The sequence below is a fragment of the Tetrao urogallus genome (assembly GCF_951394365.1).
Source record: "Tetrao urogallus genome assembly, chromosome: 8".
Classification (NCBI taxonomy): Eukaryota; Metazoa; Chordata; class Aves; order Galliformes; family Phasianidae; genus Tetrao; species Tetrao urogallus.
The window spans coordinates 18,100,530-18,113,261 of record NC_136821.1 but is presented as its reverse complement, the minus strand read 5'-3'; the positions used below and the strand labels follow the sequence as shown (position 1 = coordinate 18,113,261).

General features: G+C 41.9%; 1 protein-coding gene across 1 annotated transcript in view; it reads right to left on the bottom strand.

Moving 5' to 3' along the window:
* CERS6 (ceramide synthase 6) overlaps positions 1-11,432 on the bottom strand; it is a gene marked incomplete at both ends in the record, with an annotated part of 104,774 nt that extends 93,342 nt beyond the window's left edge. The window contains one exon of the mRNA XM_079539275.1: positions 11,263-11,432. Within this exon, the coding sequence (XP_079395401.1) occupies positions 11,263-11,432 (170 nt within the window). The remainder of the gene's footprint in view (positions 1-11,262) is intronic.
* Positions 11,433-12,732: the final 1,300 nt, after the last annotated feature.

Below are 12,732 nucleotides of genomic sequence, written 5' to 3'. Positions count from 1 at the left end.
CAGATATTTTCTCCATCCAATACCACTTCCAAATCACCCTTCAAAGAATATTATCTGGTACTGATAGATGACATTACAGAGAGAAAACAGGAAAGAAGTTACGATATTTCCTAATAAACACTTGGAGGATTTTGCAACAAAATTGATGAACATATTCTTACTCTAGCAAGCTAGAGTAAGACAGACCCTTGACAAAATTAACATCTGCTTGAAGTCCTCTCTCAATCCAAACCTGTCTTCCTACACACCACTGCACTCGCTCTGTCTTTTATAATTAAAAGCCATTTTAGAACGAAACTTAGGAGTCTTCAATGCTCTTAATGCTCTTCCATCAAGGTGTAGTGGAAACTGAATAAGATTGATATGTACTCTAACAGCACAAAAGGCAGAGGTAGACAGCTTTTGTTCAAAGAAAGAGAAAAATCAACAAGAGGACGATGAATAAGAAGAAAGAATAAGAAGGGAGCAGTTGCAGAATAGAGAACATTTAAGAGGCCTTAAGAAGAGGAGAAAAAGATAGAAAAATGCAAAACAAGAAATACTGGGATAAACCTTAATTTTAAGATAACAGGGAAAAGTGAGGGAAATTTGTTCTGAGACTGGAGATACATTTATAAGAGGAGAAGTGCAAGAGACTGTTAAAAGGTGTAAGGAATCATATGTTTTGTCCTCAAATAATGCATTCTTATTGAACCCTTAACATTCAGCTTCCATAGAAGATCTGAAAGAATAAAAATCCTAAATTCTATTGCTATATTAATACAGCCGTAACGCTTTAAAGTTGCAATGGCTGTTCGGAGATATATGTCACTAAACACTAGCCTAGAAAATGGCAAAAGATTTAACTACAATGCATTTAAAAACATAAAAAGCCAGTATCACTGCAGTTTTCTTTCAGCCACATTGCTCTGAGAGATCTGCTATTAGTATTCAAAGCTCTTTATCTCTCTCCGGCTATACCTAAACTATTCCAATCAGGAAAGAAAACAAAACACAAATTATTGTGATGGATACAAATGCTATTTTCTCTTCACACCTCGAAGCCACCTCTCATTGGAAGAGTATGCAATACAAAGAGATGTTCCTCCATTTCTACTAGTGGACTTTTCATCTTGACAATGGAAGACAAAATATCAGGATAGGGCCCACTTTCAACAAAATCAATCTGTTAAGAGGTTTGCTTTTACCTTTATTTATTTATTTTTATTTTCTAGGTAGCATTCATACATGTGCAGGCTGAATAAGTCTAAAATTGGGAATTGGTCAAGAACACGTTTCCAGAGGCTAGCAATGCTATAAAGATCTCATTTTTTGTACTATATAATCGTCTTGTAAGCAGACTTATTAATAATCTGTGCTGGCTGAAAGTCAGGACATCTGTTCCTGAGGAAATTTTCACATTTCTAAATTTCCTTTTCATTCCAAACTGGAAGAAAATGAAAGATGTGTCATATTTTCCATAAATGCTCTAGAAATTAATAATTCCAGGTTCATGCTCTCACACAAAAGTAATGCTCCATTAATTAACTAGGATATAGAGTATGTTCTTCTATCAGATAGAGTTCTTCTATCAACTGTCAAACTGCTTCATTATAACCCCAGAGAATCACATTTTGGAATATCTAGTTTTCTAGACCAGCCAACATTCCTTATCTGCTTTTTTTTGTTGTTGTTGTTTGGTTTTTTTTTTTTGTTTTGTTTTGTTTTTTGTTTTGTTTTAATTTAGTGATTTTTAAATGAAGTAGGAAAAATGTATTAAATCAGAGTGACACAGTGCCAATACAGTTTATACATCCTTTTACGTTGTACACAAACATATTTACAAGTATACATATATTGCCTATATGCACAACTAGCAGTGTGGAACTAAAGACTAATTTCTCCCAGTTTTTGTTTAAAGCTGATTTAATACTATTTTCCAGAAAACAAAAGCAGTAAGAGCTTTTCCAGCAGACATGACCACCATTCCTCTTAACAGGGGACATAAGAATACTCTGTCTCTTAAAGTATCCCTTTCTTTAAATTTTTTGAGAACAAAATTATCCTGGAGACATTATGATGTGGAGAAGAATCAACTTAGGAGGAACAAAACTGAAATTATCCTCAAAATTGCCTGCTATAATCACATTTAGTGCTATAGGAAACACAAAGTTTTGATCCTAGAAGAGAACAGAATGTGTTTATAACACAGCAACTCAGACTTCATTTTAGGGCACCCACAAGTTAATTGCTGTCTTCGAGAACATGCAAATACATTTCTTGATTTACTTCGTGTCTGCTCACATGCCAGACTACAATAGAAGCAATCAAAAAAGCCATTCCGCGGCAAGCAGAAAATCCACACCTATCAAATCCTGTGTGCTCCACCTAAATTAATTTTCCTTTGTAGAATTACAGTGAACTTCAACCTAACCCTCACCTTCAGACTTCCACTACAGTTTATCAATTTCATACATACTTGGACTCCCATGTGACTCGAGTCCTGCATTGTGAAAACATGCCATTTAGCACAGTAGTGATCTCAAAGTATTTGCTACAGACAGAAGGGACTTCTGGAGATCACCAAGTTGACTGCCCACAGCAAGGTGAACTAGAGTGGGTTGCTCAGAGTTTTGTGCAGTTGTTTGAGTACCTTCAAAGACGGAAGCTCTGCAACTTCTGTCCCAGTGTTTGACTACCATCCAAGGAACAAAATTGTTCTTATGTTTAAACAGAATCTCCTGCACCTCAGTTGCATGTTGCCCCAGTAAATAGTCTGGCTCTGCTTTCTTTACTCTCCCTATCAAGTATTTGTACAAACTGATACAATCCATCTAAAGCATCTCTTCTCCAGGCTAAACAGTTGCAGCTCTCCCAGTCTTTTCTGATACATCAGATGCTCCAGTGGACCTTTGTTGGCCTTACTGCATTACGTTCATGTCTTACACAGGGAAACCAAAACTGAACTCAGCGCTTCAGATATGACCTCACCAGTGCTGAATAACAGGGGGATCATTACTTTCCTCACTCTCCTGGTTATGCTCTTCCCAATGCAACCCAGAAATCTGTTGGTACATTTCTGGCTCACATTCAACTTATTACTCCCAAGACTCCATTTGCAGATCAACTTGTCATAATCATGTCAATGCAATCACTGCAAAATTAATTTAGTACAATTGGTGTTGTAATCCCAGGCAGCATTTGGCTTTGGAAATTTTCATATTTTCAGAATATTATGTTACCATACCAGTTATCTCCCTTTTCTCATATTAGGTGTGTGGGAAAAGTTGACAGATAAGTATCAACCGCACAATTACCACCCAATTCTTGCTTCAATACATACAAAACATCTTCCCACCTACAGTCTAACCACTTACCTTTCTTTTTCCCAAAGGCTTCTTTCCAACAAACACTGTCCGTAAGGGGAATAAATACACCCAATTGGACCTGATAATCTTCTTCAGCTGCATGCTTTGGACAATTAGTGGTAAACAGCAGGAAGTCCAAGAAAATCTAGTGGACAACTACAGAAAAGCTTGTCAACAGGCACATTCCTACTTATGACCTTTATATGAAGTTGTGAATCTTCTCATTACACACCTTTAGCTTAAACTCTGTTTACAGCAGAAGACTCTGGTCTTGATGACTCACTGTACAGTAATGCCCTGAGTCAGCACAAGAGGCTGGAGCCCTCCAGCTCCCCTGCTGAGATCATTTCTTCCCTACAGAGCAGTGAGTCAGAGGAGCCCACTGCCATCTGAGTTTATGCTGCTAGAGCTATCCTAATCATTTCTCAATTCAATTGCTTTTCATGTAGATTTGATTTCCTCTGCTTTGTTTTACTTTAACCTCCATAGGTGTAGACTAGCATTCAATGTTTATACAGCCCATCTACAGAGGTGCCATATAAAGGCTAAATTTTATCTTTCTTAAGGAGCCTATCTTGTTCAGGCTTTAATGACAGCACAACAGTTGACAGTTTGTCTACAGCTATGTGGACAGTGCAAATGCATCTTTCAAATGCATTCATAATGCCAAACACCATAGCAAATGAGAAGAACAGAGCCCTCACTTCCACCTTCTTCTCAGTGAAGGCGAGAGTCCCAAGGACATGGTAAGCAACAGATCCAGTGAAAGTTATGTATACAAGTCTCTCAGAATTGAAAACCATCAGCATCAGAAGGAAGAAAAGACTGGAAATTCCAAAGTAAGGATTTTAGCCTCGTTTCTATTGCTTTATTTTTCTGTTTGTTTTATTTTCCCATCCTTCTGCTTACACAAGTAAATATTCTCTCAGGGGATGGGAAATGAGCAGGTGTGATCACACCAAATATAAAAAAATAAAAGCCACTTCTTTCTCCAGGTCACTTTACTGATGTTAAAAATATAGCAACTTGCTTGTTATGAAGGATACACAAATAATACTGCATGCATAAATGCAGAAACAGCCTCAGAAATCTAAAAATCTTATACTAGTGAATGCCTTCCTGGCATGGTTTTTTTAATTTCAATTTTAATTTTATTTTATTTTGCACTAGAGTAACTATGTCAGTGAGACCGATATATCTAATTTTACTGTACTGTAGGTTACTCCCTTCTGTCCCCATTCTCTGCAAGAGAAACCAAGACAGAGTAGGTGCTGTTAAGAAGTAAGTTTTTACTAAGCTTGCACTGAGAGAAAATGCAAGTGATTTAGATATATTCCTTTATCCATCCTAGTGTGACCTCTGAGTGCAAAGATGGCTTTTCATCATTTCAGACCAAGTGTTAAGGCACATCATTTATAATATTAAAATTAAGTTTAGACTAAAGAACCTGAAAGGTACTTCATTAATACAGGGTAATTAGGAGAATTTCAGCATTCTGTTCTTTCTTATTCAAAGTGTAATTTGGATTAATAGCTGGTATATAAATATGTATGTATCTTGTACACTACATAACATACAACAGATCTAACGGGATATTATGCTTCTTTACAGCTCTTAGATTTTCTTAGTTATACAGACAAGTAACTCAAGAGTTAAAAGTCAATTATGTGATATCAGTAACAGCTGCAGGAGGCTTCACTACTGCTCAGCACTATGAAGTTTACCTAAGGAAAAACTTGGAACTGTGAGATATATTAACTGTGCAGAAAAAAATAATCATTACATTTCACTCTCTGCTTCTAGTACAGAAGTCATAGCTTTGTATTACAGACCCACCAGCACTATGAAAATCACCTCTAAGATGACAGCTGGCTGTGATCAATACTTCAACTCTCCCACCTCTGTCACCATTTCACTACTCAGAATAATAACAGGAAAGGTATCATCCCTGTGAGAAATCAGTGACTGCCAGATGATCCGTACTGAAGACTGCAACTTGACATCATGTACCGAAGAGACTTCCTTGCAGAGGAAACCCACATATTCCTCTTCCTTTCCCTCATTTGGATGCCTATCCCTGCTGGCTTTCCCACATCTAATAATTCTTTAAACAAGTGAAGGGAGTCACTGGTACAAGAGGTTACAAAGAGATCACAATGTTAGATGAACAGTTCCAAAGAACTCTTGATACACATCGCGTGCATTTGATTATTTGTAAGGTGCCAGTTACAGGCTTACGCCTACTATTGAGTGTTATCTCAGGTTACTCTGCTCATGAAAGCCATGTGTTCTGTAAATCTAACATCCTTGCGAAAACCTCAAGTTAAACTTGAGACAGACACAGAAACCCCCAAAATGTCAAAACCGCTGTAAACATGGAATAATTTTTGACTGTTATAAAAAAAAATAATAATAACACAAAAAATGGTCAAGTAAGCATTGGTCAATTCTGGCACCCCCATTTTCTTCATCTTGCTGACAAGTAGCAGAGATAATCAAGGGAACAGATTTCCCCAAATGTTAATATACTACATCATTTCTATGGACTAAATAAGAAACTAGTACACAGACATAGAATCACAGAATATTTGAGTTGGAAGAGACCCTTAAAGGTCACGTCCAGCCTGGTCCAGACTTTGAATGCCTCCATGGACAGGGCTTCCACCACATCTCTGGGCAAGCTGCTCCAGTGCCTTACTGCACTACATTCCAACCTAAATCTCCCATCTCCTGGTTTGAAACTGTTTCCCCTTGTCCTCTCACAACAGACCCTGATGAAGAGTCAGCCCTCTTCTTTCTTATAGCCCCGCTTTAGATACTGAAAGGCTGCCATCAGGTATTTCTAGAGCCTTCTCTTCTCCAGGCTGAAAAAGCACAGAATATTAGAAACTCCTCTTTTTGCAAGAAGAAATTCTTAGCAAATGTCTGTTAATCAGTAATAGAGGCATAAATATTAGCAACAGAAAGAGCCACGGCAATTTGGATCAAAAAGCACTGTTACAAGAATCCAGGTGAGAAGCGAAAGGAAGTTGCTAACAGTAGCGGGAATCTGCACTCTGACAGAACACCACTAATAGCAGCTCTGCACAAGTAATAAGCTCCCAGTATCCTCTAGTAACTTGTCATTGAAACCCTTCCCATAGATGAACCGTGGCTTGGCTGTCATACTTCTGTCACCTGGACACTTTAGAAATCGGTTTTAATGGTGTTTTCTCCAGGAGCTCAACACATATCTCCAATTTAATTCCTAATTTTGAGATTGGCACGAATGTTCACCTATAAATAGCCCTTTATAAAATACATTCAAACTGTAACTATTTTCTATACTCTGCTTTCTTTTAAAGGAATATCCCCAGCTTAAGTGTAAACACAAGCCTATATTTCCTTCCAAGCAACAGAGGAGCACACCAGCCAACAGTTACCCATGAGGAGGGTGAGTATACACCATGTTGGTCACAGCTGGCAAGGCAGAGCTCCATCCATGCCAAGACAGACTGATACTTCCTCTCCAGTTAGAAGCAATCATTTTCCTTTGTGATATCTACTTGTTTTAGCGACCAAAGCCCAAACACCAACTGTATGAAATAAAAACAAAAATACATGGCAGAAGCTTAACAACTAAACTGAGAGAAGCACAGAGAAATGGATGAACACTGTACAGTACACATTTATTTGGAATGTATTTATTATTAATGCTATAGTGCTATAATTTTAAAAGGAAATTCAGTTGAAGTATGAAATAAATTGCTTTTCAGTTATTTTCTATGTCTTTTCATAAGGAAGTTATCAATGTCCAATTCAGTTTCAACTGAATTAACTATCCAAGCAAAAAAAGTCCCAGATTCTCTTATTAAAAAAGAAATCATAAAGATTAAAAAAAAAAAAAAAGAGAGAGAAAGAAAGAAAAAAAAAAAAAGGAGAAAGTTACTGTCAGTGAACATCTGCATCCACTTGCACACTGGTGAATGACAACTGAACAGTAAGATCATGTCTACTACACAGGGAACTACGCAAGAAATCTAATAATATTGCAGCCTATAAACAGGATGGGCAGAAATAACAGTCACTGCCTCACTCAACCAGCCAAGAGGAGGTTTTGGGTTGCTGGAAATGCACAACGTCCATACTTATCCTTCCAAATGCAGTATCCTCTCTAACCTCCCTGTAATCATAATAAATCACCACTACTGGATGATTTAGGGATTATGAAGATCAAACGTCCACACACAGCCCGTATACCAGAGACACTGACAATGCTTTAATGTATTGCCACTTGAATTAATTTTGACAGTTTGCCATACATACAGACACACACGCTCACACACCTGCTCATTGCATCATGTCACCCTGACTCACTAGGAATTATACAGCACTGAACTAAAAACGAGTCAGTTGAGGTTAGCTTTGAGGCTGAACTATCATTATAAAAGTAAAATTTCAAACAAAAGTCATGAATTTCTATACGCTTAATGTCTAGAGTGTATTGACCTGACTGATCATGAACCATGAGGCTGGATCAGCTTAAATCAGTGCTGCTGGAAGACTGCTGTTCCTTATAGTCAAGCTATACCTGACCACATCAAGCTATTCCATCAGCTGAGGAAGATCAGCTTCACCTTTAAGAAACAATCCATAGACATAGATACCAGAGAACAAGAAAGGAATTGTAAGATCAGATTGGTGAATTAGGCAGCTATCCCATCTGATCTGAGCTCAAGCTGTTGCTTGTAAGGCAAGAAAGCATATTACAACTACTGTGCAAACATGAGACACAAGTATCTAGAGAACATGAGCCAGGTATACAGAAAGCACTGAAAAACATTACTTGACTCAGACATAAGATTGTTGGACCACATCAGAAACGTGTTTAGCACATCTTCTGGAGAATTCAGCCAACCTCAATCCGTTGAGATGGCTCTAAAAGGGAGGAGTGTTACCCTCTCATTTTGTGCCAGATAAGCACACTGACAAACCTTATTTTCATATGTTCCTCTCACAGAGGACAGTCTTGGAGGGATAGGCAGAGCTGCTGCTTCTTAGCAGAAAATGTATGGAATCACATAAAATAAAGACGAAAAATTATATTTTGCTCAGAACAACAGATGGCACTTTATCTTTTTAGGCCAACCAAAACTACAGCACTATGCTATTAGTAAGATCGGCTTCAATTCAGCTTTAACCTGTCTTGCTTGCTTTAGAACTAGAGAGAATTGAGAGAGTAGTATCAATAAGCACTTACATTACGTCCTTAGAGCTGAAGGCGTTAGATAACTCAAGAGGGGATCCTTAATTGCTAACATGCCTTAGCAAAAGCAAACAAACAAACAAAAAAACAGCAAACAAGCAAACAACACAACAACACAAAATTGATGGATGCTATGAAGAAATATGTTTCCATTGCAATGCCAAACTAAAGTCATCTTCTAAATTACTAGGTAACATTATCATTGTGCTCAGTTACAGTTTCTAAAATCAACTTGATGTTTAATGAAAGGGATAAATGAGAAGGAAGGGAAAAAAGAAAAGGCTGTTAAGGTATTTTAGCACCTCATCCATAACTATGATGGCCTCATCAGGTAAAGCCGCTAAATCTTACAGTTGTGAGATTACCTCAGAGAGCAAAGCTTATTTCTAAAGCACTCATCATCATCAGATCCAACTGTTAGAGGATATATTTAACGTTCTAATCTATTTTTTTTCTTTCATACGTGAGTGTAGGTCAAGGATAGGGAAATCAGGAAAAATGGTTTCTTTGAAAGGGAAACAATATATATAACTTCAGAACGATCTAGATTCTTTTCCTGACTTTGCTAGTTGATTCATCAAACAAACCAAAAACCACACCAAACAACCAGTAGGTTAATTCTGTTAACAATAGGTGAATATATATAGAACAAAATTTTCAAATTCTGTATTCTCAGTTGCACACAAAAATATGTAACCAAAATGTACATGTATAATATACGTACACCTTAAATCAAGTCAACTTTTAACCTTTAGCATGACAGGTATTATCCCCCCAGACATAAAGAACTTTGTAAGACATGCAAAGTCCAAATCATAGCTCCCCCTGAAGTGTGTTTCTTACTGCTTTAAGACCTGGCAAGTTGGTCATCCTTTACACAGCAAGGGAAGTAAAACCACACTGCTCAAGCAGCCAGCTACTGTGAAACAGTTTGAAATAATAGGTGTAAAATGCTTAATGAGATTCTCAGCACCACATTGTTGCTTGCCTATCAGTATCAAGAGTTACCGGAGCACCTATACTAAGTATAAGAAAGAAAGAAAGAAGAAAGATAAGAAAGAAAGAAGAAGATGCACTCATGTTAGAAGTATTTCGGTACAGCTGTGAATTGAAAGTACGCACAGAACTTGTTAAGATGTATCACAGCATCTATTTTGATTTGTTCGTTAAGTGATTTTGTTGCAAAATCAGTGAACAGACCTGCAGAAACCTGCTCCAGGATGTAGCGTATGCAACATCAGTTATCAACTGATGAATTTCAGAAAAACAAACGAAAAAAAAAAGCAGATGTTATATTACACAGAACAATGAAAAATTATCAATTCATTTCAGATATCCCTCTCTTGTCCTTTCCAGTTCTCAGAAAGCTTTATCAACCAAAGTAACTGCAAGCCTCTCACTAATGACGAGCACAAGGCATTGTGACTATTCTCCACAAGCAAAACACGGAGGTCTGGTAAAATAGACTGCCAAGCAACCATAAGCAACAATCCATCATTCAGAGACAGTCCTCCTGCTCCGAGCAGTGGGAGCAGGTCCCGCCGCTTCTGCTCAGCCTGCTTCACTGCAGCGCTCTGCACTAAAGTCGCACCACACCGCATGGAGAGCCCGAGCCTACTCTCACATCGAAGCCTTAAAGCTGACGTGAAATTAAAAAGATGCAAACACTTTCTCAAATAATTGCTAAGAAAACCTCCCTGGATGAGAAGTACACGTTGTACAGGCAGCAAAAGAAAAAAGCAAATGATTTGGCATTGTCTAAATGATTCCTGGTGCTCAAAGGGTAATTCTACCTCAGCGTTAGGATAAATGTTAAATCAGCTCAGCCAGGCTACAAGTTTTGATGTCTTTTCAATCTGCAGAAGCCACACGGAAGTTAAGGACAGCGGGAGGCAGCTTGTTGCTCCTACTGTCCTCTCACCTGAGCGATGAAAGCAGCCGCGTTTGTCACCGACCAGAAAACTCGGCAACAGAACCCGACAAGAGCAGGGGAACGCTCGGCAGACAGCGCTCTCTCACGGACCGGCTCTTTCACAGCGGCTAACGCACCGCGACAGCCTTCCGTGGGACGCTGCAACCGCCGCCACGGGGAACGGAGCGCGCGGCCGCCCCCGCTCCTCGCCTCAGGCGCGCGCTGACCGTTACACCGCGCGGCCGCACCTGGCGCCCAGGTTTAAACCGCCGCGCGTGCAGAGCCTGGGGCAGCGGAGCCGAGGGCGAGCCTGGCTCCGGAGCGACTCCGCGGCGCCCGCAGGGCTGCGAGCGGCTCGTTCCCACAGCCCAGCCCTTCCGCGGGAGCCCTCCGGCGAAGCCGCGGGGGAACTCCGCTTTCGGGACGGCTTCCCGCTCGGCCTAGGACGCGAGGCGGGGGACACGGCCGGTGGGCGGCAGCCCGCAGGCCCGGCCCGCGCAGGTAGCCGAGGGCCCTTCTCCCGCCACCGGCGCGGGGCTGCAGGTGGAGGGCTGGGCCCGTCCCTGGGGCGACCTCGCCTCCTAGCGCCGGGCCGCGGCGCGGGCTCTGGACCCCGCCGATCGGCCCCTAGACCTGTTCTCACCGGGCCGCTACGTGACCGAGCGACGGGGAAGGGAGCGCGGAGCGGCGCAGCGAGGCCGGGGGAGGAGGACCCGAAGCGGCCCCGCGGCCAGCGGCCGCCCGGGACGCCGCGTTACCTTTCGAAGAGCAGCCGGATCATGAAGATGCAGAAGGCCAGCGGGAAGGCGAGGTAGAGGTCCTCCGCCTGCGGGAAGGAGGCTTCCTCCGTGCTCTGCAGGTCGGCCCAGGTGACGTTGTGCGGCAGCCAGAACCGCTCGTTCCAGAACCAGGCGAGGATCCCTGCCATCTTTGCTTTGTCTGTCGCGGCGCCCCCCGCTCCGTTCTGCTCCGCCGGCCGGCCTCTCCCGCCGCGGCTGCCAGGGGAGAGAAGAGGATGCGGGCGCGTGTCAACCCCGCGGATGCTGCTGCTGAGAGACGATGCCGGCTCCCCGCCCCGACTGCCCGGCTGGGGTAGCGGCCGCCCCGCCTGTCACTCGGCCACGCCGGCCCCCATTGGCTCCCGCCCGCTCCCCGCCAGCCGCCGTTGCGCGGTGTGCGGCTGCCTGAGGCTGCTCGGGGCCGGCCCCGCCGGCTGCCCGCGGCCGACTTTCCCCCTCCCCTCCCCTGTCGCGGAGAGCCTGGGGGGCAGCGCAAAAAGCCCTTCCGAACCCGGAGCATCCGTGTCGTCTGAGGGAGCCCCCGCCCTTAGCGGTACCCTCGACTGTTATCCTCGTACTGAGTCGGACTGAAGGCAGGAGCCCTAGCTGAAAGGAGCCACTGAAACGCCTCTCTACTTAAAACCATGCACCAAACAGCAGTAAATGAGGCATGTGTCTCATGCGTCTGGAGCACACCCCTGGGCAGAAGTAAATCTGAGGTGAGGGCTACAGCTTTCTATTCCTAGATAAAAAGTCTCTTGGCATTTATGTAGATCATGACTTTGTTATTTTACAGCCTGGTCCTAGCAGCTACAACCTACAAGAGGAAAATTATAGCTGTATCTGCTACATTTCACAGAAAAGATGTAAAGCAAATTTCAGTGATATTGTGGCTTCTGGCCTATAGACTAAGTGGCTTAGGCATAGACAAACATACTAAAACTCTTAGGTTCACTTCTCCCACACCATCCCCTTTCCTGACCTGCCTCACTTGATTTTTGTTGGCTTCAATTTTCTCCTCTGCATCATCACACCCTCCAGCTGGCTACTGAATTCCAAGAGAAGCTGACTGCTTTGCAGAGCACATTCCAGAATTTTTGTCATCCTGCTTGTAGGTTTGCTGCCAGCTTGCTCTTTATTTTATCTTTTTCCACTAGTTCTACTTGTCTTTCCTGAAAAACTAATTACATAGTTTTTTTACATCTGTGTCCTGACAGTTCTATGCTGAAGAAAATCCTAAGGTAAACACACAGCACAACCATACAGCGAAAAATGCTGCAGTTTTAACAAAACTTGTCATTTTTGTATATGGTGAACATTGCCATGTAGGACATTGTGAGGATGTTTCAGGGAATGCTTTAGCAAGATGGCTGAGGAGTCATGCAGGTGAATCTGCTATTGGATGCTTTTGGCTTATTGCTGTGCCAACAGACAATGTATTTGTGAAGT